Below are 27,633 nucleotides of genomic sequence, written 5' to 3' on the forward strand. Positions count from 1 at the left end.
CATGATAATTTACATTCACTTTAAAGGTACAAGGAACACAACATTTTTATTCCATGATTCAGAGAGAGCATACAGTTTTAAATAATTTTCCAATGTACTTCTATTATCAAATTGTCTTCATCCTTTGTTGAAGAAGCAATGCAATACTGGGAGCTAGCTGTACATATCAGGTGAGCCAATGACAGCAGGCATATATATGCAGCCACCAATCAGCAGCTAGGTCCGAGTAGTGCCTTGCTGCTTCTGAGCCTACCTAGGTATGTCAACAAAGGATACAAAAAGAACAAAACAAACTAGATAATAGAAGTAAATTGGAAAGTGGTAATAAATGACATACTCTATCTGAATCTTGAAAGACAATTTTTGACTTTCCCTTTAATAAAACTAGTTTCTAATTTTGATGTTTTATAATATAAATCTAGTGCATGTTTTCTTATAAATAACAAAATCTACCCCATCACACGTGACAGGAGATGCGATCATGTTTAGTGAGAAGACCGGGCATGGGCAGCAGTGAGCTGTTGGAAGAACTTAATGTCTGCCTGCAGCGCAAAGAGAAGATGCTACGAGAGGCTCTTTGTGACAGGAGCAATCAGGCCGAAGAACACACTAGAGAGATTCAGGAGCTCCTTACTACGGTAAAATAGAACATTCAAACTTTAAAGGGACACTTAACCCACATTTTTTCTATTATGATTCAAATAGAGCATGCCATTTGCTTTGCAATGTACTCCTATTATAAATGTTTCTTTGTTCTCTTGCTATCTTTATTTGAAAAGGCAGAAATGTAAGCTTACAAGCCAACCCATTTTTGGTTCAGAACCTGGGTAGCGCTTGCCGATTGGTGGCTACATTTAGCCACCAATCAGCAAGTGCTACCCAGGTCTGAACCAAAAATGGGTTGGCTGCTAAGCTTACATACTTGTTTTTTCAAATAAAGATAGCAAGAGAACGAATAAAATTTGATAGTAAACAAGAAATTTGCTTAAAATTGCTGCTCTATCTGAATCATGAAATAAAAAATGTGGGTTTATTATCCCTTTACATAAATAAACATGTTTTTAATTATTTTTCGTTTATTATCCATGGAGAAATGCAGACAGGTTGGAGATGCCACTGCCCTCTCGGCAACCAATAATTTAGATAACACTGAACTGATGCTTTCATCTTTTCTTAACCCCTTAACAACCAACGTACCTTGTACACCTACAGAGGCATGCAGATATAATACGGTCTTGCCGACATTAGCAAGACCTGCTCTATTTCCGAGGCCATATAAGGGGGTAGGTGAACGATTGGCCAATGTACAGGGTACATCTGCAGTCGTTAATGGGTTAAAGAGATAGAAATGTGCGAAAACAGAAATGCCCTAATATGTTATATTATTTTACTATTGCACTATTGCTTGTGTATAACTGTGTGTTTAACCCCTGTAAATGGTTTAAACACATAGTTAAAGTCAGTTCCAGAGCAGCAGTGCACTACTGTTAGCTGGCTGTGAGCCAATGACAAGACACAAATGTGTGTAATCACCAATTACCAGCTAGCTCCCAGTAGTGTATGATATGTACATATTATAAAAAAACGGATACCAGGAGAACAAAGTACATTTGATGAAATAAAATAATTTGAACATGCTCTATCTGAATCATACAAGTTGTATTTTGACTTTTCTGTCCCTTGAACTCTAGATTGCATCAGAAAAGATGGATCAAGCCTTAGTTTGTAGAAACTGTGCAGCAAGAGGCCAACAAAACCATGAGATGGCGCAGTCTGCTAATATTACTCACTTACAAGCCATTCTGAAAGAAAAGGAGCAGATCATTCAGGTAAGGCAGCAGCTTATAGCTTAAAAACGTATATTATGTAGACTGACCATATTGCCGCTTTAAAAAGGGACACATGAAAAATACATATGTCAGGGCTGTTTAAAGAAATGGTTTTGAATAATGTTCCATTATGAGAACCCTGACTTATGTATTTTTCATGTGTCCCTTTTTAAAGCGGCAATATGGTCAACCTAATATTATGAACATTTCATTAAAGGGACAGCCTAGACCCAATACTTACTCTTTATTACTTATTGTTACCTACCAGACAAGCATCTTGCAACGGGATCCATATCTATCAGCTTGTAAGAAATACATGAAACATTTAAATAATCATTGTTTGTTAGCAGCTGAAAATGGCCGCCAAGTTCCGCCCACTGCTTTCTTCTTGTCCAGTTAGCTGTTTTCTCCTGTGACAGTTAAAGGGACATTCCGGTCAAACTTTAAATGCACATAAATGAATTACATATTGAATAGAAACATATTTGCAATATACATATATTAGAAAAAATGCTTTTAGTAAAAGTTATCACTGTTTTAGTGTTAACATTTTTCTCTGCACTGGCATGTGAAGCATAGCTAGATATTCTCAGTGCACCAGCATTTTAAATTCTCCAGCTACTCAGAGCATCAGTGGGGTTTGTATCAGGTCAGCAATAATGGAGTCATTGTCATATGGTACAAGCATCTTTAGGCTCTTTGAGCAAGTGCTGTGTTTAAAATGCCACTTGCTCAAAGAGCCTTAAGATGCTTGTACCATCTGATACTGACTCAATTTTTTAATTGCTGACCTGATGGTGCATACATAAATACTGTTTTTATTGCTAATACATGTATATTACAAAAATGCTTCTACACAAAACTGAAATGCATTCACGTGGATTCCAATTTTGACTGGACTATCCCTGTAAGCAGTGCACGTATAATATTTTTCAGTTCGCTATTTCAAATTACACAAATGAGGGACTGAACAGAGCCAGTGAGCAAATGACAAGAGGAATAGCTATGCTAGTTCCCAGGGGCTATTTCCATCTTTAAAGTGAATGTCAATTTTAATGCTAAAGTGCCCGGTTTTTAAAAATTTGTTTAAAAACAGGGGCACTTTAATTCATCAAAATTTACATTTCACTCCTGTTGAGAAAAAAAACTTACCTTTTAATCTTCACAGCAGCTCCAGCTTCCTACGCCTGCCGCAAAGCCTCTTTCTGGGTCTAAAATGAGGAATCCGGCTTCCTCCAATCACAGCGTTAAATCAGACACTGATTCCCGGGGGGGGGGGGAGCCGTGATTGGAGGATGACCTATCCATCATTTCTGACGTCAGAAATGGCTTGCAACGACCGTAGGAAGCTGGAGCTGCTGTCAAGTTTAAAAGGTAAGTTTTTTTTTTCACAACAGGAGTGAAATGTAAATTTTGATGAATTAAAGTGCCCCTGTTTTTAATCTAATTTTTAAAAACCGGGCACCTAAGCATCAAAATTGACATTTGAAATGTTGTTTTGCATGCTAGGATAACAGTGGTCAAAATGACTTAGTGTTACTTACTAGACAGAGGTTATACGCGCTTTAAAACCAACTCAACAATGGCAGGTACATTTGTTATGAGTAGACGTCAATGGATCAAACTCCAAGCAAACAAAAAGGTTAGAGGAGGGACCGGCACACATAAGCGTAGGTGCTGAAAACAGGTCACATTTCAAGATATCCAATTGTATAACATCTGTATTGTCTGTGCAATTTTATAACATCTGTATAGTCTGTGCAATTTTATAACATCTGTATAGTCTGTGTAATTTTATAACATCTGTATAGTCTGTGTAATTTTATAACATCTGTATAGTCTGTGCAATTTTATAACATCTGTATAGTCTGTGCAATTTTATAACATCTGTATAGTCTGTGTAATTTTATAACATCTGTATAGTCTGTGCAATTTTATAACATCTGTATAGTCTGTGTAATTTTATAACATCTGTATAGTCTGTGCAATTTTATAACATCTGTATAGTCTGTGCAATTTTATAACATCTGTATAGTCTGTGCAATTTTATAACATCTGTATAGTCTGTGTAATTTTATAACATCTGTATAGTCTGTGTAATTTTATAACATCTGTATAGTCTGTGTCTTGGTTCTTAGTGCTATAAGTACAACTATTACCCTGATAGTTAAATGGGTCGGTTACAATCTTATGGGTTTTGTTTTTTTCTTAGGAGTTGACTCAAAAGCTGTCAAATGCTGGTTATCCTATGTCAGTGTGCACGAAGCCTGAAGAAACTAGCGCTTCCTGTAAGTGAATATTACATCAAAAGTTACATTGTGTCATTGTGATCAAGGAAGATCCACATATATTTAGCATTGTGTTCCTTAAATCGAAATTAAACTCAACATTTTTCTTTCATGAATCAGATAGAGCAGGCGATTTTAAACAACTTTCTAATTTGCTTCTATTATACATTTGTCTTTGTGCTCTTCGTATCTTTTGTTGAAAAACAGGGACGTATGCTTAGGAGCCAGCCCATTTCTGAAGCACTATGTGGCAGCAGTTTTGCAAGAATGTTATCCATTTGCAAGAACACTAGACGGCAGCACTATTTCCTGACATGTAGTGCTCCATATGTCTACCTAGGTTTCTCTTAAACACAGAATATCACAAACAAAGCAAATTTGATAATAGAAGTAAATTGGAAACTTTTGAAAAATTGTACACTCTGGGGTCTATTTAACAAGGGCCGAATGGCCCCTGTGGAAACAAGAGGCGGCAAATAGCAATCCACCCGATCATGTACAATCCAGCGGATTGACACCCCCTGCTAGCGGCTGATTGGCCGCGAATCTGCAGGGGGCGGTATTGCACCAGCAGTTCACAAGAAATGCTGGTGCAATGATAAATGCCGACAGCGTATGCTTTCGGCATTTATCGATGTGCGGCAGACATGGTTTGCTATAGCGAATCATGTCTGTCCGCACATATATAAATAGACCCCTCTGCCTGAATCACAAAAGAAAACTTTTGGGTTTCATGTCCCTTTAAAAGGACAATAAACTCAGACTTTAATTATTCAGACAGAGCATTCAATTTTAAACAACTTTCCATTTTACTTATATTATCTAATTTGCTTTTTATTTATTTATTTATTTTATTTATTTATTTGTGCAAAATCATACCCGGTAGGCTCAGGAGCAGCAATGCACTACTGGGAGTTAGCTGCTGATTGTTGTTTGCACATATACGCCTGATGTGTTCAGCTAGCTCCCAGCAGTGAATTGTTGCTCTTTCAACCAAGGATACAAAGACAATGAAGCAACTTTGATAATAGTAATACATTGGAAATTGTATATTTTATTGGAATCAAAAAAAGGGGTACTGATGTAATGTGGATTCTGTGTTATAAAGTTAAAGGGACATAAAAACCCAAAATGTTTCTATCATGGTTTAGGTAGAACACCTTTCCAATTTACTTCTATCAAATTTCCTTTATTCTCTTGGTATCATTTGTTGAAGGAGCAGCAATGCACTACTGGTTTCTAACTGAACACACGAGCGAGCCAATGACAAGCGGTATATATATGCAGCCACCAATCAGCAGCTAGAACCTAGGTTCTTTGCTGCTCTTGAGCTTGCCTAGATAAATCTTTCAGCAAAGGATAACAAGAGAAACAAGCAAATTAAATAATAGAAGTAAATTGAAAAGTTGTTAAAAATGATTAGCTCTGTCTAAATCATTAATGTCTAATTATGACTTTACCGTCCCATTGTAATATTTTGCAAACATCAACACTTTCACATTAAAAAGGTCAGACCTCTACATGCTGGATCTGAAGTTAATGCTTTACCTTTTTCTTCCCATTAACGGCAGATAAAAGTAATTCTTGGTATTTTGCTCCAATAAACAGGAAACAGCTGGTCAGCCAGTTGTCAGGGGCAGTCACATGATTACTAATCACCAGCTGTGTTAAGCTCGTGAGTTACAGTGCCTGAGGCTCCTGAGCAGAATTTTACTTATGTGTTTAAACACATAGGCCTAGATTATACATTGAGCGCAATCCCTAGCGTAGGGTGCATTATCTGTTGCACAACATTGTGCAAAGAATAATGGGTAATATTTTAACCACAGCATCTTAACACAGCCAAATCTTTTTTAGTGGGCATCATATTTTTAATGGATAGTACAGGAAGTGCTATTGGTGCACTCATTGTGGTGACTTAAATTTTACACTAGAGGGCACAAATACTGCTGTAAAATGTAGTAGTGCTTTTTAAGACTTGAAGTAAAGAATTATTATTAATAGAACTCCACTACTTGGATACCAAGTAACCTAGGTGGGCTCATATGCTAATTTCTAAGCCCTTGAAGGCCGCCTCTTATCTCAGGGCATTTTGACAGTTTGTTACAACTAGAGGGCGTTAGTTCATGTGTACCATAAATATAACATTGTGCTCACGCACATGGAGTTACCCAGGATTCAGCACTGATTGACTAAAATGCTTGTCTGTCAAAAGAACTAAAATAAGGAGGCAGTCTGCAGAGGGTTATATATAAGGTAATCACAGAGGTAAAAAGTATATTAATATAACCATTGCTGGTTATGCAAAAATGGGTAATAAAGAGATTTTCTTTTTAAACAATAACATTTTTGGAGTACACTGTAGTGAATGTGTTTTAAAGTTTGTGAATGGAAGAAACTTGTAGAACAATCATCTTGTTGCACAAGACAGGGAACAAAAATATTATAATGTAAATATACAATTAAAATATTAAACATTTAACTTGTATATCAATTTGTTTTTAAAAGCTCAAGATACTATTAAAGCAGAAGATTTGGAAAATGATCTAGCCAAAGCCAAAGATGAACTCCAGCTTGTTTTAAGAAAAGAAAGAGAAAACAAGGTAACAGTAACTGAGGTTAAATCTAATTTTGATCACATCAGCACTTAATTTTGTTCTATGCCAATGTCGAATTTTTTTTTTTTATAATTTTCCCGTTTTAAAAATAAAAATGGCATTTAAAGTTCCATTGGATAGGCATGTACAAGTAACCTTAGAGTAAAATAATGTGGACAATTATTGGTTTTTACTCTCATATTGCTAAGTTCAAATAATATTTTGGTGTGTCCAACAAGCCTTATGCCCCTTTAATTATTAAAGTTCAAGGCAGCATATTTGTGTGACACTGCCTTGGTAATACACAGCTACATCACTGAGACAATCTGCCCCAGCAGCAATATACCAAATAAGCAACATTGTCATGTTTCTGAAGGCTTAGCAGCATTCAGTTGGCGCTCTTATGGCAGGTAATTTTGTGTCACCCCCTTGTTTAAATAGTCATTTTATCTATGATAAAAAATAGGAGGGGAGTGCACAAATCACAGAGGGGTACCATTGTAGTGTAGTACAAATGCATACAGAAAGAGAAGCAGTCTACAAGCAATGAACAACAGCTCAGTAGCTTGCTCTATGGTGAGTTACCACCCAGGAGCAGCCTCTTTTAGCCCAATTGTGCTTTTGAGAACTTTCCTGAAGTCTGATCCCCCCGAGTAAGGTCAGTCCAGCCCTGAAATACCAGGCAATTTTCCTTTGAACAAGGAACATGATAATCCCAGATGATCGTTTCGGCCCTAATTGGGACTCGTCAGTGAGGTGTAGCCACATCGGGCAAGGAGTCCACTGCAAAAAGAAGCTACTCCCAGGTGGTAACCATGTCATAGAACAAGCCACTGAGCTGTTCGTTCCTGGCAGACTGCTTCTCTTTCTGTGTGCATTGTAGTGTAGTGTATTAAGCCAATATCAAATAGAAAAAAACTGTGAATTCAAAGTCCAAATGGCCACTCACATTTGTTGACCTCAAACAGATGAGGTATGTTGAGCATTCAAGAGACAAAATATTATCCATTGTGCATCTCCTTCTGTTACTTCTGGAGTTGGTGGAACGTTGATCTTTCAGTTATCTGGGTCTTTGATTATAAGTATGAGAAAAATGCTATTTATCCACAGCAAGATTAATGTTTTTGGGTTTGACTCTCTCCAAGCTTGAAGTGTCAGCTCTGCAGTCCATCATTATGAAACAAAACATGCAACTACAGGAGCAGGCTGCAGACATGGAGGCCTTGAGCAGGAACATTCAGATAAAAGAAGATCTTATAAAGGTAATAAGAGGGTCTGAAAACATAAAATGTGGTATATAAAGTACTGTACAAAAGTTTTAGGCAGTTGTAAAAAGTAAAAATGCTTTCAAAAATAGAAATTTTAATAGTTAAAGGAATAGTTTAGTCAAAATTAAACTTCCATGATTCAGATAGAGCAGGCAATTTTAAGCAACTTTCTAATTTACTCCTATTATCAATTTTTCTTCATTCCCTTGGTATCTTTATTTGAAAAATCAAGAATTTAAGCTTAGGAGCCGGACCATTTTTGTTTCAGCACCTGGGTAGAGCTTGCTGATTGGTGGCTACATTTAGCAATCTTAATATTCTATCTTTAACAAGTTTATTACAAGAAACCTTTTTTTTATTTGAAGAAACAATATAGTTACTGACTAAATATTTTTTTTGTAACATGAAAAATGATAGCTTGATAAACCACAAATATACTGATGCGTTATATTGGCCTGGTTTTTTGTTTAATTAAAATTGATTTCCTGTTATTTTGTTGTGTACCTCCTTAGGATCTGCAGATGCAGTTAGTTGACCCAGAGGAAGTACCAACTGTAGAACGCCTGACCCAGGAAGTCTTCACTCTCAAAGAGAAAGTGGCTTGTATGGGGATGCTAAGCCAAGATCGTGGTGAAGACTGTGCCCAGAAGGTATAACATCTGTAGTGTAGCCCTCATTACATGTTCCTCACAACTGTTTCCAATCACCTTCATTGCGCTATATTTGACATATGGCATCATGTCCGCTGCACATCGATAAATGCCAACGGCATACGCTGTCGGCACCCCCTGCAGATTGGCCGCTAGCAGGGGGTGTCAATCAACCCGATCGTATTTGATCGGGTTGATTTCTGTCCGCCGCCTCAGTGCAGGCGAACAAGTTATGGAGCAGGGGTCTTTATAACTTCATAACTGCTCCATACGAAACTTGATAAATATTTCCCCTAGTATTAGGTATGCTTTTCAACAAGGGATAACAATAGAGTAACAAAAGTAATTTGTGATGATCTGAATGCGGAAAAAGGCGTGTGCTTGCGGCATTTTGCTCTTTTCGGAGCCGGATTTCTTCTTGTGAATGTTCAACACACTAAGGTTTGTGCAAATACAGATCTTAGTGTGTCGCACTTTCTCAAGAAGAAATCCAGCTCCAAAAAGCTAGCGCCACACCTTTCGCTTTCAGACCATCATGAATGATCCAAATGCACATGCCTTGATACCTACAAAAACGTTTGACTTGATGTTTCTTTTACCTGTTTGCAGCCATTTGCATTATTTTAATGCTGGTATTCAGAGAAGCCTAGATAGGTAAAGAAAGATAAACGCTGAGAAATCACCAAAGCCTGCTAAGCTGGAGGTCAAAATCTAGTTTTAATTTTCTTATGTATTTTTTTTATACTTTATCAAGTGAATATAAGTAGAATGTAGTTAACTTGCAATACAATTATAGATATATAGATACTCCTTTCATTAGCTTTAAAATGAGCCAAAGAGGTAGATTTATCAAGCAGCGGATGCTGCTTTCTATGCCCGAGGTTTGCCGGAAACCTAAGTTAAGAAGCAGCGTTCATAAGACCGCTGCTCCTTAACTTGTCTGCCACCTTTTAGGTGGTGGACTGCAATCATCCTGATCCGATCGCGGTGATTGACACCCCTTGCCAGCGGCCGCGAATGTGCAGGGGGCGGCATTTCACAAGAACTGCTTGTGCAATGTTAAATGCCGACAGCATAAGCTGTCAGCATTTAACGATGTCGGGCGGACATGATTCGCTACAGTGAATCATGTCTGCCCGCCATTTGATAAATCTACCCCATAGATTGAAACTTTGGTGTATATTTTTATGTCTCTTCTTACAGCTTTCCAAGCATCTTGAAGAACTTGTTGCTGATAGAACCAGGCTCAGTGAAGCTCTGCAGATTGAGAAGCAGCTGTACAGTAGCCTTGTGCAGTTTCACACGGACCCTGACCGGTAAGAACTACATACATAGGTACCGGCTGGTACGGCATCAGCCATAAGGTCCTACTTCCTGTGTGTATTTTCTATTGTCCTGGATTATGCTGTTTAGTCTAGTGTACTATTCATATACTGCTGCTTTGGTAAGTGATGTATATTTCTATTGGTGTGATTGCTTATTGAAGGGGTCATATCTAGCATTTAAAAGTGCATTGTGTGTAAAATTGTGCTTCTCCCATGCTCACTAGAGAAGCCAAAAAGCAAATTCTATAACCTTCAAATGCAGCAGATCAAATAGCTAGTTTAGGAGTTTTGCAACATTATTTTGACTTTCCTTTCCCTTTAAATAACTATAATGTTGCCGTTGGGTTCAGCATTAAATCACATTTGTTAAATTGACATAAAAGAGCAATAATTAAATGCTCTTATTTGTCAAACTATATGCCATATATCTATCATATATATACATATATATACATATATATATATATATATATATATATATATATACACCTCAGGGATATTGTGGGTTCGGTTCCAGACCACCGCAATAGAGCGAATATAGCAATAAATTGAGTCACACTAATTTCCCAGTGAATATAAAATTCATATTTACAATATACTGTAGTCTATTAAGTGTGTAATAGCATTATGTCTAAAATTACAATGAACATATCTTAATTAAAAAATACTTTATTGCTAAAAAAATACTAATCAGCATCTGAACCTTCAGTGAGTCATAATCTTTTTGCTGTTGGTGTGTATATATAGGTGTGTATATATGTTTATTCATGTGTATTTATGTGTTTAAATGTATATATATATTGGAAAAACTGTGCCGATAGACTTGTACAAAACAGAGTTGCCTTCAATTTGTAAAAGGAGCAACATCTGCGAAGCACAATAAAACAAGGTATACCTGTATGTATTTATGTGTATATATATATATGTATATATATATATATATTGTATCTTTGTATGTCTGAAGAAGGGGCTAACCCCCCTAAAACGTTCACATATTGGAATTAAAACTTCTGAAAAGTCCTGGCGAGTGCACTCCTCATTATTTTCTATATATATACATATATATTCATAATTTTTATATATAAAAAACACAATATAATAATATAAAACATAAAATCAACAAATATGTTACAAAAATAAAATAAATTAAAATTATTTTAAAATGTGCATTTTCTTATTGCACTTTTGCTTGAAGAGAACTATGTGTGTAACCTTAGCAAAAAAGGGTTCAGCACATGAAGTCAGCTTCAGAGAAGCAGTGCCCTACCGATCCTGAGGTAAACGTGGCCTGTGATGGGCAGAATGACGCATACTCTGCAGCCATGTTTAGCTTTGAAGCAGTAGAGCAATGCTAGTCAGGTTCTGCTTAACTATTTTTAACCTTTTTGTGGGGGTTAAACACAAAGTTCTGTTCAAGCAGTAGTGCGTTTATAAAATGCTCTTATTTTTGCCTTATTTTTGTCCTTTTAATGGTATTAAAGTGATGGCAAACTCTCCTCTTTTTAAAATCAGATCCGGAATCTAAGTTATATTTTAGACAGAGTTTAATTCATCAGTTATAATGAAGATGCACTATAACTTGCTTTTTAATATAGATATGAAACTCAAATACCCTGCGCACCGCCGCCCACTTCAAAAGTCAATTTTTCTGTGAGCTTAAGGTTTGAATTGTTCTCCAATCAGCGCTCTCCCCATATGGCACTTTTGCTCTAGCTAGAACGCTGGTGCATGTTCATTACAACTGTTGACTTAAACTCCATCTAAAATATCACTAACATTCCAGATCTGGTTTTAAAAAAAGGGAGAGTTTACCATCACTTTAATTGGCTAAAAAACAATAACATACTTTATAAGACCCAAAAATATTGTTACTTTCTGTGACACTAGAAACTCAGTATAGTTAAACACAGTCCCTGTGATTTAATTTGAAATATGTTGTATATCATGTACAAAATGTGCCATGATATAATTTTGTGTTGGGTTTAGGAAAGGTTAGTGTAGGTTGTATCACCGAACAGTAGAGTCTTTAGGGAGCGCTTGAAACCTTCAAAACTAGGGGAGAATCTTGTGGAGCGAGGCAGAGAGTTCTACAAGATAGGGCCAGTCTGGAGAAGTTCTGTAGATGGGAATGTGAGGAGGTAAGAGAGGAGGAGAGTAGGAGGTCATGAGTGAAGGGGACTGGAGGGAGAGTATCTGGAGACAAGGGGGCCAATTTAACAATGTGCGGGCGGACATGATGTGCTGTATCGGATCATATCTGCCGCACATCGATAAATTTATCATTGCACAAGCATTTCTAGTGAAATGCTTGTGCAATGCCGCTCCCTGCACATTCGCAGCCAATTGCCTGCTAGCCCCCCTGCTAGCAGGCAATTGGCTGCGAATGTGCAGGGAGCGGCATTGCACAAGCATTTCACTAGAAATGCTTGTGCAATGATAAATTTATCGATGTGCGGCAGATATGATCCGATACAGCGCATCATGTCCGCCCGCACATTGTTAAATTGGCCCCCTTGTCTCCAGATACTCTCCCTCCAGTCAATCTACCCGATCGTGGGGATTGCTGTCTGCGCCTCAGAGGTGGCGGACGAGTTAAGGAGCAGCGGTCTTAAGACCGCTGCTTCTTAAATCCTGTTTCCAGTGAGCCTGAAGGCTCGCGCGGAAACAGGTGCATTCGGGTCTTAATAAATCGGCCCCAAGGTCTGAGATATAGGGGGGAGCTTCATAGACCTTGATGTGCAGAATGTGATGTATATATTGGTATAGATATATATTTTAAAAAAATGAATCATATATATATATTTATATAGAAATATATATTTCAAAATAAAAAGAACATTTTCTTCTATGTGAAGAACATTGGTATGTAAAATTTGCATAACTACCTTTTGGGTTTAGAGCTATAGGTCTAATGCAGTGTTGGGTTAGTGCGCAATCGATAAGTATTTTTTATTTTAAAGATTTTATTTGTTGCAGATTATTTTAAAATTTATGAATCTCTTGAGATGGTTTGAAAATGTTGTTTACATTTAATATTATGAAAGGGATAGGAAAGGCAAAATTAAACCTGCAGGGTTCAGATAGATCATTACATTTATAAATTCAAGTTTTCTTTGTTCTCATTATATACTTTGTGTAAACATATCATACTCTACTGGCTGCTAGCTGGTGATAGGTGGCTAAACACATTTGTCTCTTGTCACTGACTTTATCTATGTGTTTAATTTGTTGCAGGGGTTAAATGCATAATTATATCCATAGCAAAAGGGTAATAATAAAATACACATTTTCATTTTGCACTTTCATATCCACTTACATTTGCAAATCAAGTATAAAGAACTCTACTGCTTTGATGCAGTGAAGGTTCAGTGGTGTTTCATGATAGGGTATATACTGTAATAAGACTTTAATAATAATAACCTTTGTTTACCAACTTCATCAGCTTTAAGAACAGCTCAGCATTGCAGGCGGAGCTTCTAGCCGTACAGAAACTGAGGGTGCAATTGGAAGATACCATTGAAAAGGCAACGCAGCGGTTGGCCCAGCAGGAGACCAAGAACATGGCACCAGCCATCAGTTTTGGAGGTGGGGAGTAGGGGAGTTTGAACGTTCTTCACACGCATGTCTTCTAATCTGAACTGAGGAGGGTATTCAAATACTGCATAGTTTTTGTGACTTTTTACCCTCCCAGAATCTGCTGTTTGAACTAATGAGAATTGTGTGTTAACATTTGCTAGTGGGAGGGGTGTGGGTAGATTTTGTGACTAATAATACTCAGCGCAATTAACTGACCATTAAGCGTTAGACCTGTTTGTGCAGTCCGTGTGTCTATTTTTATTCCACAGGTTAATTATTGTATCAGTGTAATATATCCATTTAATTTTTATTTATTTCCTTTCGTTCCTTCACAAATAGGCCAAATAAAGATATTTTTTATCTTCAACATATTATTTCATTTTGTTCTTGTACTGTGTTACAAACTGCATGGATATTCTGTGTGTGTGTGTGTGTGTTTGGGCCTCTGTATTTTGTGGTTAAATTTTATATATACGTATATTATTTATTATATATATATATATATATATATATATATATATATATATATATATATATATATTGTTGCAAATGTATTGCACCATTGTATTAACACAAAAGCTAAAAAAATATATATTACAATTAACCCAATAGTTTATCCTTGACCTTCAAGAATAGAGGAAAGTCTATTCCGTTAAAGGGACAGTCAACACCAGAATTTTTGTTGTTTAAAAAGAAAGATAATCCCTTTATTACCCATTCCCCAGTTTTGCCTAACTAACACAGTTATATAAATACACGTTTTACCTCTGTGATTACCTTGTATCTAAACCTGTGCAAACTGCCCCCTTGTTTCAGTTGTTTTGACAGACTTGCATTTTAGCCAATCAGTGCTCACTCCAGGGTAACTTCACGTGTATAAGCTCAATGTTATCTATATGAAACACATGAACTAATGCCCTCTAGTGGTCAAAATGCATTCAGATTAGAGGCAGTCTTCAAGGTCTAAGAAATTAGCATATGAACCTCCTAGGTTTAGCTTTCAACTAAGAATACAAAGATAACAAAGCAAAATTAGTGATACAAGTAAATTGGAAAGTTGTTTAAAATTACATTCCCTATTTAAATCCTGAATTTTTTTTTTAGGACTTGACTGTCCCTTTAATTATGCATTATTTGTTAATTTATAATATCCAGTTTCTCCCCAATTCTAGAGATTGGCAACCTTTTTACTTTTTTACAATTTATATATTTTCTTTTTAACCACACAGAAATACAAAGATAATTAATATGGACAACCATATATTCTTCCCCGCTCCCTCTCTTCCTAAATCCCAAAATAGAAAGAAATGGACTAATAAATCATAAAGAATTTAGAAATAAATGCCCCCAAAATAGTGTATTTAAAAAAAAATAAAGATAGCAGCATCTTTATTGTTTTATAAAATAACTGCACTAGGCAGTATTTTGGGGGTAAAGTCGGCGGGCTGTGGGGCGTTAAAAACGAAACGGCACTGAAAAGTGCCTTTACAGTGCTGTCTATGGGAACTGTGTGTTCCCTGTAAATATATGTGTATATGCTTAGATTCATATATATTTATGTGTTAATATGTGTATATACTGTATATTCGCTGTGCTTAGGTTCTGATGCCGTCTCCGACGGCATCAGAACAAGGCTCCCATTGGAGCCTTTGGAAGCGCGCTCTCTTGAGCACAATGTGTACCAGCAATGCGAACGCAAGCTCGCGTTCGCAATGCAGACAACTTGGAATACCAACACACATTAGCGTGCACTGGTATTACACAGTGGAGCGCAAATATCGCTAAAAATGATATTTAGCACTCCACTTGTACTCCACTTGTAATGTGTCCCTTAATGGGCACACCACTAGGCTGATTTTACAGATCACCCTGTTAAATTTTAAGCCAATATTAAAGGGACAGTTAACACCAAAATTTGTATTGTTTAAAAAGATAGATTATGCCTTTACTACCCATTCCCTAGTTTTGCACAACCAACATTGTTATATTAATATACTTTATAACATTAAAACCTTTAAATTTCTGCCTGTTTCTAAGCCACTAAAGACAGCCTCTGATCACATGATTTATTTTTACTTTTCACAACAAGAGACTGCTAGTTCATGTGGGCCCTATAGATAACATTGTGCTCTCTCCCGTGGGTTGTGGATGACACTGCACTAATTGGATAAAATACAAGTCAATAGATAATAAATAAATAGCCATGTTATCAGGGGGCTGTCTGCAGAGGCTTAAATACAAGGTAAGTAGTATATTAATATAACTGTGTTGGTTATGCAAAACTGGGGAATTAGCAATAATGGGATTATCGTTTTAAACAATAAAATTGTTGGAGTTGACTGTCCCTTTAAGTTAAAATTAGCAAATATTGGTTTTATTTGTTTTTTCAATGTTTGTTGTGCAAATTATCATTCAACCAACAATTCATTTGTAGTTGTATAGCTCAAATAACATTTATAAAGAGAAGAAAATGTTATAATATTTTTTAAGTATTACACTTCCCCCAACTAACTATTTCAAAATGCCACCTGCCTGGCAACATTTTCTGTGTTTATAAATAGACAGACAGTCTGATAGATAGATATAGATAGATAGATAGATAGATAGATAGATAGATAGATAGATAAATTAAAAATAAAGTCAATTATTACATTTAAGACACACAAACGCCATTGACGCGTTTCGCCGTCATGGCTTTTTCAAAGGGCCTTTGAAAAGTCATGACAGCGAAACACATCAGTGGCGTTTGTGTGTCTTATATGTAATAATTTTTAATAGCATAAAGGGTTCTCCAATATTACTATGGAGGGTATGGGACAATAATAGGTCTGCCTTTATATTAATGGGGATCTGCTAGCATTTACTAGGACACGTCCAAACTGGGCAGTGCAACTATATATTTACCAATTCTAGGACACTTAGACTGGGATTCAGCATAAATAAGGGGAATTATTAACCCCAATTGTAATCGCATTAATCCCAATCTGGTGAACTTTATTGCCCCCTTTTATTTTCACTGACCAGAATAATCCAACAAGAATTATGATTCTGCCAGATCATTACCCATTTTCTGCCCTTCCCTCCTTCACATGATACTTGAACTTAATTCATAATACCACTTGGCTGACAAACGTTTCTGTGGAGAATTCTGTAGAGTATACATAATGTATGAGTAGCACACGGGGCTCACACACTATACTGCTTGGATGTCTTTTCGGAAGGTAATGCAGCAAGAGTCACTAATAGTATATAAATAGTAGGGATATGTTTTCTGATCCTTCCTTAGGATCCAAATCTAGAAGAAGGCTGGAGCTTGCAGCATTTTGCACTTTCTAGAGCCAGATTTCTAATTGTGAAAGTTCAACACACTAAAATTTGTGCAAATCCAGATCTTAGTGTGTTGCATTTTCTCAATACGAAATCCAGTGCCGAAAAGAACCAAATGCCGCAAGTGGCCTCCTTCCGCGTTTGGATCTAAACCAAGGATCTTACTGCACATCCCTTATAAATAGCAAGCCTGAACCAGTAAGTAACTTCTCCAGTTGGGCTGGCAAATACAGTCATATCCACTGCCAAATGCAAGTGGTTTAGCAGAATAAAAACTGTCTTAGTGCTGTTTATTTCTTTAACACTATGTTTCTTTAAACTGAGGCTGATGCGTCTTTATTTTACTTTGACGTCAAAGTGATTTAGTTTCTCCAAACATCAAATGACTCCGTTTTGAATTACATTGTTTAAAAAAATCTTAAATTGAAATTTTCCAGTATCCCGAGCTTTTGGCATAGAAAGGCTAGATTTATTCAGTTGGTGTTTCATTATAACATGAAATCCCAAGAATAGGGAAGATCAGGGTTCAAGTTTCTAGCCAGAGGAGCTGCAGAGTAAAAGATAGTAATTCTGTGATGTCTGCAAGCCCAATTCTGATTTGCTAGATTCAAGTTTCAACTACAATCAGGATTAATAGCCATAGTACCATGGTTTTTATTTTTCAAGAATTGTTTTCATTTTCCTTTGTGCGTGAATCTGTTGTGTTGTCTTTCTATCCATTTGGACTGTACTAAGACGTAAAACTGGTTCCGGAACTGGTAAGTAAGTCTGCTGATAAAGAAGGAAGGCTACACATGTAGAAAGTGTGCTATTGAAACCAGATATATTTATATTTTTATTTGTTTCCTGGTGCAAGATTATGTGATAACTTTATTATGAAAATGGTGCTCACACCTAGTGTTGCCATATTTATACAAGTCAAAGTGGTAAAGAACTATTGTATTAATTGCTAGACACAATACAGGGTCTTCATAAAAATAGATACGTTGACCCTAACTTTCTAATTAGAATTTTTATTTAATTTCACTAATTCAGCCAACTACTATATCCATAATTTAGAACAGAAAATTGGGTAACTAAGAAGTCTTGTTGCTAAAAAATATGAACAATGTTTTTTTTTTTATTTGCTTTCTCTAAAATATTTTATGTAAGGTATATACAATTATAAAGCTAATTGCACATGTGATCCTTTTTTGTGTGTGCATTTGTGTAATTAAAACCTCCAGAAGTTTTAGGATAATCTTCTAGAGTTTTGTCAGTGGGAACTACTTGTACAGGAATGCATATATTTAAAGCGGCATATTAGTCAAAAAGTGACATGCTATAATTCATTAGATCCAATCAGCAGCACTAGTCGCACTACTCTGATTTGCAACTAGTGATGCCGATTGGATCAGCGTTGGTTTCCACTCAGGAGCAAAAGTGCCTCCGTAGGTCCAGAGCAGCACTTCTACCGTGTGTTTAACCCCTTTGCGGGGATTAGACACACAGTAGTGTAGGGTCAATAGTCTTCAAATTACATGCTCTAACGAATTAGAGCATGTCATTTTTCAACTATTATTGCCCTTTAAGTTTATTTTTTTAATAGTTCTTACTTTAGGCCATTATATTGGTACTGATCATACCTGTTCTTGCAGGTATAATTGTAAATTATATGATCACCTTGTTAGCCTTTATTGAGATCAGCCACAATCTGCCTTTAGGGTATCCCTATCCAGGCGTCTTTTCTTTCATGGTGTTTAACATTCCCCTTGGAATTTCATATGGGACACTTTTCCTTTTTTTAAATGAGTTGCTAAATGTAGACATCAGCTTCTTGAGAATCCCTATAAAAAATCCAGCATTTTTTTTTCAAAAAACTTTATTCGCAACCAGGAGTCAATAAAAGAGATTAGTAACGGTACTTCGGTCAAATTGTTTGGTTTGGCTCAAAGTATAGTATTACCCACCAATGCTGTAACTCGCTTCTGTGCGTTAGTACCTGATGCCAGTAGTTGCTGAAGTTCCAGTAACAAGACATGATCTGTTTCAGCAATACTTACAGTTTGGTGATGAGTCTCTTGGCATCTTTGCAAAGAATAACCAACCACCTTTGTGTATGGATGACTGAAGACTCCAAGAAGTATGATGCTGTACTGCTTAATGGTGCATGCTAACCAACAACAAATGGGGGAAGAGAGAGGGGAAGTTTACCCCAATGACAGCATTGTGGCTGCCATAATATTGCAACTACAATGTAGCGATGATCATAATGCAAAACTGGCACTGGGCGTTCTGTCTCCCATAAACCCAGTAGTTGCAATGCTTGCAGCTCTCAATGGCATCCACTGGCTTAACCCTAAATACCATGTTGCCACACAGCAATATAACAGGTGATATCATTGGAGTTGAAATCTGAGTATAGTTCCATGTGGGACATTCCATCCATAAGATTGTGGACAGATTGTAGGAGATTGTCATCCACACAGTGAATATTTTAGAGCACCTTCTGCAACCCCACACTGCCTGCTACAACAGAAGCCTCACAGAGAGCTAGTGAAGCTCATATGATATCTTCACAGCCAGTATTGTCATAATCCCTGACTTCCCTGGTGAGACCTCTTCCTCAAATGAACAGTGTCCTCCAGCTTCCAAGATTCTTTAAAATAGACCTTTATTCAGCAAAACATGGGTTCAATATAGCAAACAGCAACGTTTCGGGCTACAACATGATGCATGAGTTGTTTGCTGTACTGGACTCATGTTTTGCTGAATAATGGTCTATTTTAAAGAAGATTGGAAGCTGGAGGACATTCATGTGTTGAATTTGGGGTTTGGTAAATCACCTCCATTTTCTCATAAATGCTGTGCCCACACCTGCATTTGTGAGAACTCTTCCTCCTCGGCTCCCCATTTCTAGAGTCTTCTGTATACCATTGTCAGTAAAGGAATGACAGTCCACACTAGATGGGTAACTTTCACATTTGTGAAGGTCACTGGATTCTGAATAGAATGACTGTTCTCAATGTTATGAAAGAAATAGGAAATTTATGGCTACAGTAGATTTTAGTCAAGGCTCGCCACCATGGGTATCTCAGAAATGTATACCTAAAATCTCCATTACAACTTTCTTTTACAAGATACGATGAGTCCACGGATTTCATCCTTACTTGTGGGATATCGCCTCCTGGTCAGCAGGAGGAGGCAAAGAGCACCACTCCTGGTCAGCAGGAGGAGGCAAAGAGCACCACAGCAGAGCTGTATATATAGCTCCTCCCTTCCCTCCCACCCCAGTCATTCTCTTTGCCTGTGTTAGTGATAGGAAGAGGTAAAGTGAGGTGTTAGTTTAGATTCTTCAATCAAGAGTTTATTATTTTTAAAATGGTGCCAAAGTGTGCTATTTTACTATAGGGTGTAGCCGTATTCCTTGTCAGCCTCTAGAGTAGAGCTACAGGTGGCTTTAAGGCAATGGGAACTGGTGGGGTTTTAGCCTCACTGCGCCTCCCATACTTGTGCTGCCCTTCTATTGATGGTCTTAGAGAGTTTTAACTAAGGCCCTTCTGTCTTCACAGGACCCCAGGAGGAAGAAAAGGACCTATTGATACTGTGAGACTTTCATGCTGTTACTCAGCATAGAGGTAAGTGCAGTCTCTTATTTCTGGGGCTCTGCAGCATATCTCAGAATTGGCTGTACTCTGCCTTTCTGTTGGGGACTATGGGCTCTGGTAAGGGCTTCCCTTTGACAGTGTGTGGGTTATCATTTTATAAAAAAAGGGAATGTGAACCGACACGTTAATATGTTTCTCTCAGGACCTTCTGACTTTTGATAATCTAGCCTAGAAACGCTGGGATTTTTATTTAGGGGTATGCTGGTACTTGTATCTGTCTATTTGCAGATTCTATGTATGACGCTGGGAGTAGTGCCGGAGTCGGGTATAATGGACTCCGGTGCGTGGCAGTGTTTAACTTATTTTGCCGGGATGTGTTGTTCACCGCCCACGAAGGGCGGGGCTCAGTATTCGCGCACTTAGCTGCGCAGTTGTTGCTAACAGTGATCCGATCGGCAGCAAGGTTCCTTACGGCTCCTAAGTCCGCTTGTTTCTGTAATCTCACAAGCGTTCTTAGGCACGCCGCTCTCGAGGGGACAGTCTTGGTCACGTGGAGGCAGGTAGGAGCCGCAGCCGAGCTGTGGTGAGGTGACTGTTTGTTGTCCGGAGTGCAAGTATTTTTCTTTTCACTAAAAACAGTGCCACTTGCAGAGAGTGTGTGTTGTATAGATAAACGCGCAGTTGCCTCTCTGTTTATTTTCATTTATCACGTATTGGCCTTTGTAACATGAACAAGTTTGTTTTTTAAAGTCTCAGTGCACTCATTTTTGTTATCATATTAGGCTGATTATCAGTTGTAATTATCAGTACAACGACCAAGCTAGCTTTTGCTTATTGTTATCATGGAGGACATTGAACACAGTACATGTTCTATGTGTTTAAATGCCATTGTGGAACCCCCTGTTACTTTTTGTCCCTCATGCATTGAGAGGGCATTACAGTTTAGAGAGCAGATTCTCTTTAATAAAAGTATATCTAAGGATGTTTCTCAAACTGATGAGATTCAGAGTATGCCGCAACTTTATCCCCAAGCGTCACAGCCTTTAACACCCGCTCAGGGGACGCTGTGTTCTTCAACAGCGTCTACTGCGTTCACCCTGCAGGATATTGCTGCAGTTATGTCATCTACTCTTTCAGAGGCGTTATCTGCTCTGCCAGTGCTACAAGGCAAACGTAGTAGGAGAGAGGCCCCTGTGGTCCATGCGACTTCTGATGCATTGATTGAGATCTCCGATGTACCCTCCCAGGGCTCTGAATTGGGGGGTATGGAGGCTCTGTCTGAGGGGGAACTTTCTGACTCAGGAAGTGCGTTGCTCCCTACAGATTTGGACGTGATGTCTTTCAGGTTTAAGCTTGAACACCTCCACCTGTTACTCCGGTAGGTTTTGGTGACTCTGGACGACTGTGATTCTATTGTGGTCCCTCCAGAGAAATTGAGTAAGATGGACAGATATTTAGAGGTCCCTTCTTATTCTGACGTTTTCCCTGTTCCTAAGAGAACTTCGGAATTATTGCTAGGGAATGGGAGAGACCGGGTATTCCGTTCTCCCCTTCTCCTATTTTCAAGAAAATGTACCCTTATAGCTGACACCATTCGGGATTCTTGGCAGACGGTCCCTAAGGTGGAGGGAGCTATTTCCACCCTGGCTAAACAAACTACTATTCCTATCGAGGATAGTTGTGCCTTCAAAGACCCTATGTATAAGAAGTTGGAGGGTCTCCTCAAAAAGATCTATGTTCATCAGGGGTTTCTATTGCAACCGGCGGCCTGCATTGTTACAGTCACGACTGCGTCTGCTTTTTGGTTTGATGCCTTAGAAGAGTTTCTTAAGACTGAGACTTCTTTGGAAGAAATACAGGATAGAATTAAGGCTCTTAAGTTGGCTAATTCTTTTATTACAGATGCTTCCTTTCAGATAACCAAATTGGCGGCTAAGAGTTCAGGATTTTCCATCTTAGCACGCAGAGCCTTATGGTTAAAATCTTGGTCTGTTTCATCTAAATCTAAGCTTTTAGCTATTCCTTACAAGGGAAATACCCTGTTCGGGCCTGACTTGAAGGAGATTATTTCTGACATCACGGGAGGCAAGGGTCACCTCCTCCCTCAAGATAAAACGTCCAAACAAAGGGGGCGACAGAGTAATTTTCGTTCTATTCAAAATTTCAAGGGAGTCCCCTCTTCCTCTTCCGCTAAACAGGAAGGGAATTATTCACAAGCCACCTGGAGACCCAACCAGTCTTGGAACAAAGGTAAACAATCCAAGAAGCCAGCTGCTGCTACCAAGTCAGCATGAAGGGTCGGCCCCCGATCCGGGACCGGATCTAGTAGGGGGCAGACTTTCTCACTTTGTCCAGGCTTGTATAAGAGACGTTCAGGATCTCTGGACACTAGAAATTGTGTCTCAGGGGTATCAGTTGGAGTTCAAAAATTCCTTCCCCAGAGGAAGGTTTCTTCTTTCACGATTATCTTTAGACCAGATAAAAAGAGAGGCGTTCTTACGCTGTGTAAGAGATCTCTCCTCCATGGGAGTAATATGTCCCGTTCCAATACAGGAAGAGGGACAGGGGTTTTATTCAAATCTCTTTGTAGTTCCCAAGAAAGAGGGAACGTTCCGACCTATTTTAGACCTCAAGAGTCTAAACAAGTTTCTCAGAGTTCCATCCTTCAAGATGGAAACTATTCGTACCATTCTTCCATTGATTCAGGAGGATCAATTTATGACTACAGCATATCTTCATATTCCTATCCACAGAGATCATCACAAGTTCCTGAGGTTTGCCTTTCTGAACAAACATTTTCAGTTCGTGGCCCTTCCTTTCGGTCTGGCTACGGCTCCAAGAATTTTCACAAAGGTTCTGGGGTCTCTGCTGGCGGTTCTAAGACCGCGGGGCATTGCAGTAGCACTGTCATGTCTGAGGTCTTGTCAGTTTGTCTGTCCCTTTAAATTTGAACCCTTATAAGGCTCCTCCTAACTAAATCCTGTGCTCTGTAATTTGATCCTTATGCTGAGTATCCTGGCTTGTGCTGAAGCAATCTACATGCTCTCTGGATCTCTACCTGAGCCTATTTACAGGAACTCACCAAAAACTATTTCCTGCAACTTTTTGTTATTTCTTATGCTTGCTACAAATACCTTTTTGTCTCCTCAGCATTTACTTAAGCTTTTAGGCTTACAGCTCACAGATTGTGCTTTTCAGAATTCCTCTGCCGTGCCTGTCAGCAGCTCCTCTGCTATACTCACAGCCTGCACTTCCTGTTTGGCGATACTGGACTCCAGGTAACTGCTGCTTTTCCTCTAGCAGAATCTTTCACCAGACCACAGGATTAAAGGTACTGAATATTCCTTTGGCATTACCATTTTGAAAGTGTTTTCTGGACTCATCAGGTTTTATTGCAAACTTGTATCTTATATGCTGTGAACTGAACTTATCATTGCAATCTGTGCCTATGTACATTCACTCCAGGAAAAGGCTGCATTTCTAATATATGTGACTCTATTTTCTGATACTCCTACAAGTTAACTGACTTATTAGCTTAAGTTTAAATATTCTACCTAATCTTCAGTATTATATGCAAGTTTCATTTTTGTCTCACTCTTGCCTGTTAATCCTTATATACAGGCACTAACATCCTTTTCTCCTCTGTTCAGCAAGTATTGGATTCAGCTTTCACTAATTGAGCTATCCTTTCTGCAGAGTTGAGAATTCCTTTTTAACCCATACTGGGCCCTCAGTCTAGGATCAGAATAGGGGATTGTGACTTAACAGCCCCGATATTTGTGAGACTGAGTGGTAACCTAACCAATTCCCTGTATTGATTCTTACAAGCACCTTATCTGGACGATATTCTGATCCAAGCGTCGTCTTATCAACTGGCAAAGTTTCATACCGACATTGTTCTGTCCTTTCTGAGGACTCATGGGTGGAAGGTAAATCTGGAAAAGAGTTCGCTAGTTCCACAAACAAGGGTTCCTTTCTTGGGAACTCTAATCGACTCTCTGTCCATGAAGATCTTTTTGACGGACGTCAGAAAGTTAAAGATTCTGGATATCTGCCGATCCCTTAAATCCAATCCTCGGCCGTCAGTGGCTCAGTGCATGGAGGCCATTGGATTGATGGTAGCGGCAATGGACATCATTCCGTTTGCTCGTTTTCATCTCAGACCTCTACAACTGAGCATGCTCAGACAATGGAATGGAGATTATGCAAATGTGTCTCCTCAAATAGATCTGGATCAGGAGACAAGGGACTCTCTTCTATGGTGGTTGTCGCCGGATCATCTGTCCCAAGGGACATGCTTCCGCAGACCCTCATGGGTGATAGTGACCACAGATGCCAGCCTGATAGGATGGGGAGCAGTCTGGAACTCCCTGAAGGTTCAGGGTGTGTGGACTCGATCGGAGTCTCTACTTCCCATCAATATTCTGGAGTTGAGAGCAATATTCAATGCGCTTCAGGCTTGGCCTCAGTTGGCTTCGGCCAAATTCATCAGATTCCAGTCGGACAACATCACGACTGTAGCTTACATCAATCATCAGGGAGGAACAAGGAGTTCCTTAGCGATGACAGAAGTAGCCAAGATAATTCAGTGGGTGGAGGCTCACTCTTGTCATCTGTCGGCAATCTACATCCCAGGAGTGGAAAACTGGGAAGCGGATTTTCTGAGCAGGCAGACCTTTCATCCGGGGGAATGGGAACTCCATCCGGAGGTATTTGCCAACCTGATTCTCAAATGGGGCAGGCCGGAATTGGATCTTATGGCATCTTGTCAGAATGCCAAGCTTCCGAGATACGGGTCCAGGTCCAGGGATCCCCAGGCCAAACTGATAGATGTCTTGGCAGTGCCTTGGTCGTTCAGCCTAGCTTATGTGTTCATCATTTGCTCTCCTTCCCCGGGTGATTGTTCGAGTCAAACAGGAGAAGGCTTCAGTGATCCTCATCGCTAGTGCGTGGCCTCGCAGGACTTGGTATGCCGATCTGGTGGACATGTCATCTCAGCCACCGTGGACGCTTCCATTGAGGAAAGACCTTCTCATTCAGGGCCCTTCCATCATCCGAATCTAGTTTTTCTGCAGCTAACTGCTTGGAGATTGAACGCTTAATTTTATCTAAGCGTGGGTTCTCTGATTCGGTCATTGATACTTTGAGTCAGGCACGTAAGCCTGTTACTAGAAAGATTTACCATAAGATATGGCGTAAATATATTTTTTGGTGCGAATCCAAGGGCTACTCGTGGAGTAGGGTTAGGATTCCCAGGATTTTGTCTTTTCTCCAAGAAGGATTGGAGAAAGGGTTGTCAGCGAGTTCCTTAAAGGGACAGATTTCTGCTTTGTCTATTTTGCTACACAAACGTCTGGCAGATGTTCCAGATGTTCAATCTTTTTGTCAGGCTCTGTCTAGAATCAGGCCTGTGTTTAGACCAATTGCTCCTCCTTGGAGTTTGAATTTAGTTCTTAATGTTCTTCAAGGGGTTCCGTTTGAACCTATGCATTCCATAGTTATTAAGTTATTATCTTGGAAAGTTTTATTTTTGGTTGCTATTTCTTCTGCTCACAGAGTTTCTGAGCTTCAAATAATAGATATCTCCCTAGAGATAACTAAATAGGGGGCACTCTAAACATCACTCAAATGGTAGGTAATGTACTGCTAACAAGTAGTAACAGTAAAAAATAAAAACAAGATATACAATAAGATATCCTAAATAACAATGAGAACAAAAATAAAAGTCAATTACTGTACACAGTCCCAAAAGGTGATCAAAACAAAGATAGATCACAGGACAAAATCCATGGATAGATGGCAGCAGCAGCACTCTCCTCACATCAATTTAGAAAGACGTCTGTGCAGAGAAAAAGAGAACAAAAAGAGGCGCTTTGTGTGTACCAGTAGAACAGATAGGGAAGAAGTAGACAAACCCACAACAGGGTACTCACATTTGGTAGGAGCACTCATATAGTGCTATTAGGCGTGGACTGGGTACTCAACAGCAACCCAGCTTGCTGATACTTACAGCGTGTCTCCAAGGACAACTCAGGATCTCCTTTCTAGGACTGGAAAGACAGACTGCCCCAATCTGCTACTTCAAAGGTCAGGCAGATAATGCCGGTGGTATCCAAGGCTCCCACATTAAGCAAAAACAGTCCCAATGTATATAGTAAGGATACAGGCGGTGTGGTTAGTAGAAATGATCAGTGGCAGTTCCAATGTCAAATATAAAAAGGTTGGATTTATTAAAAAAATTAAAAGAGATTAAAAACTGGAACAACAGGATAAGGCAAACATATCCCTCCTGTTAACTTGCAACGCGTTTCTCAGTTATAATGCTGTTTCATCAGGCATGAATGCCTGATGAAACAGCATTATAGCTGAGAAACGCGTCACATGTTAACAGGAGGGATATGTTGGCCTTATCCTGTTCATCTCCTTTAATTTTTTTAATAAATCCAACCTTTTTATATTTGACATTGGAACTGCCACTGATCATTTCTACTAACCACACCGCCTGCATCCCTACTATATACATTGGGACTGTTTTTGCTTAATGTGGGAGCCTTGGATACCACCGGCATTATCTGCCTGACCTGTGAGGCAGCAGATTGGGGCAGTCTGTCTTTCTAGTCCTAGAAAGGAGATCCTGAGTTGTCCTTGGAGACACGCTGGAAGTATCAGCAAGCTGGGTTGCTGTTGAGTACCCAGTCTGCGCCTAATAGCACTGTCTGAGTGTTGTGGGTTTGTCTACGTCTTCCCTATCTGTTCTACTGGTACACACAAAGCGCCTCTTTTTATTCTCTTTTTCTCTGCACAGAGTTTCTGAGCTTTCGGCATTACAATGTGATTCTCCTTATCTTATTTTTCATTCCGATAAGGTAGTGTTGCGTACCAAAATTGGTTTTCTTCCTAAGGTTGTTTCTAACAAAAATATTAATCAGGAAATTGTTGTTCCTTCATTGTGTCCTAATCCTTCTAAGAAGGAGCATCTGTTACATAATTTGGACGTGGTCCGTGCCTTGAAGTTCTACTTACAGGCGACTAAGGATTTTCGTCAATCATCTTCATTATTTGTTGTTTTTTCTGGAAAACGTAGGGGGTCAGAAAGCTACGGCTACCTCTCTTTCTTTTTGGCTGAAGAGTATCATCCGTTTTGCATATGAGACTGCTGGACACTGGACAGGAGCCTCCTGAACGA

General features: G+C 38.8%; 1 protein-coding gene across 5 annotated transcripts in view; it reads left to right on the plus strand.

Moving 5' to 3' along the window:
* The window catches only part of LOC128640657 (myomegalin), a 285,549-nt gene that overhangs the window by 125,866 nt on the left and 132,050 nt on the right, over positions 1-27,633 (plus strand). For 4 of the 5 annotated variants that reach the window (XM_053693086.1, XM_053693087.1, XM_053693088.1 and 1 more), the window contains exons 15-22: positions 471-638; positions 1,692-1,829; positions 4,042-4,117; positions 6,626-6,720; positions 7,860-7,976; positions 8,495-8,632; positions 9,836-9,948; positions 13,400-13,542. In XM_053693086.1, coding sequence (XP_053549061.1) covers positions 471-638; positions 1,692-1,829; positions 4,042-4,117; positions 6,626-6,720; positions 7,860-7,976; positions 8,495-8,632; positions 9,836-9,948; positions 13,400-13,542 — 988 coding nt within the window. The remainder of the gene's footprint in view (positions 1-470; positions 639-1,691; positions 1,830-4,041; positions 4,118-6,625; positions 6,721-7,859; positions 7,977-8,494; positions 8,633-9,835; positions 9,949-13,399; positions 13,543-27,633) is intronic. The other variant, XM_053693089.1, reaches the window with a different exon arrangement.

Source organism: Bombina bombina, chromosome 10, assembly GCF_027579735.1.
Source record: "Bombina bombina isolate aBomBom1 chromosome 10, aBomBom1.pri, whole genome shotgun sequence".
In the NCBI taxonomy this organism is placed as follows: Eukaryota; Metazoa; Chordata; class Amphibia; order Anura; family Bombinatoridae; genus Bombina; species Bombina bombina.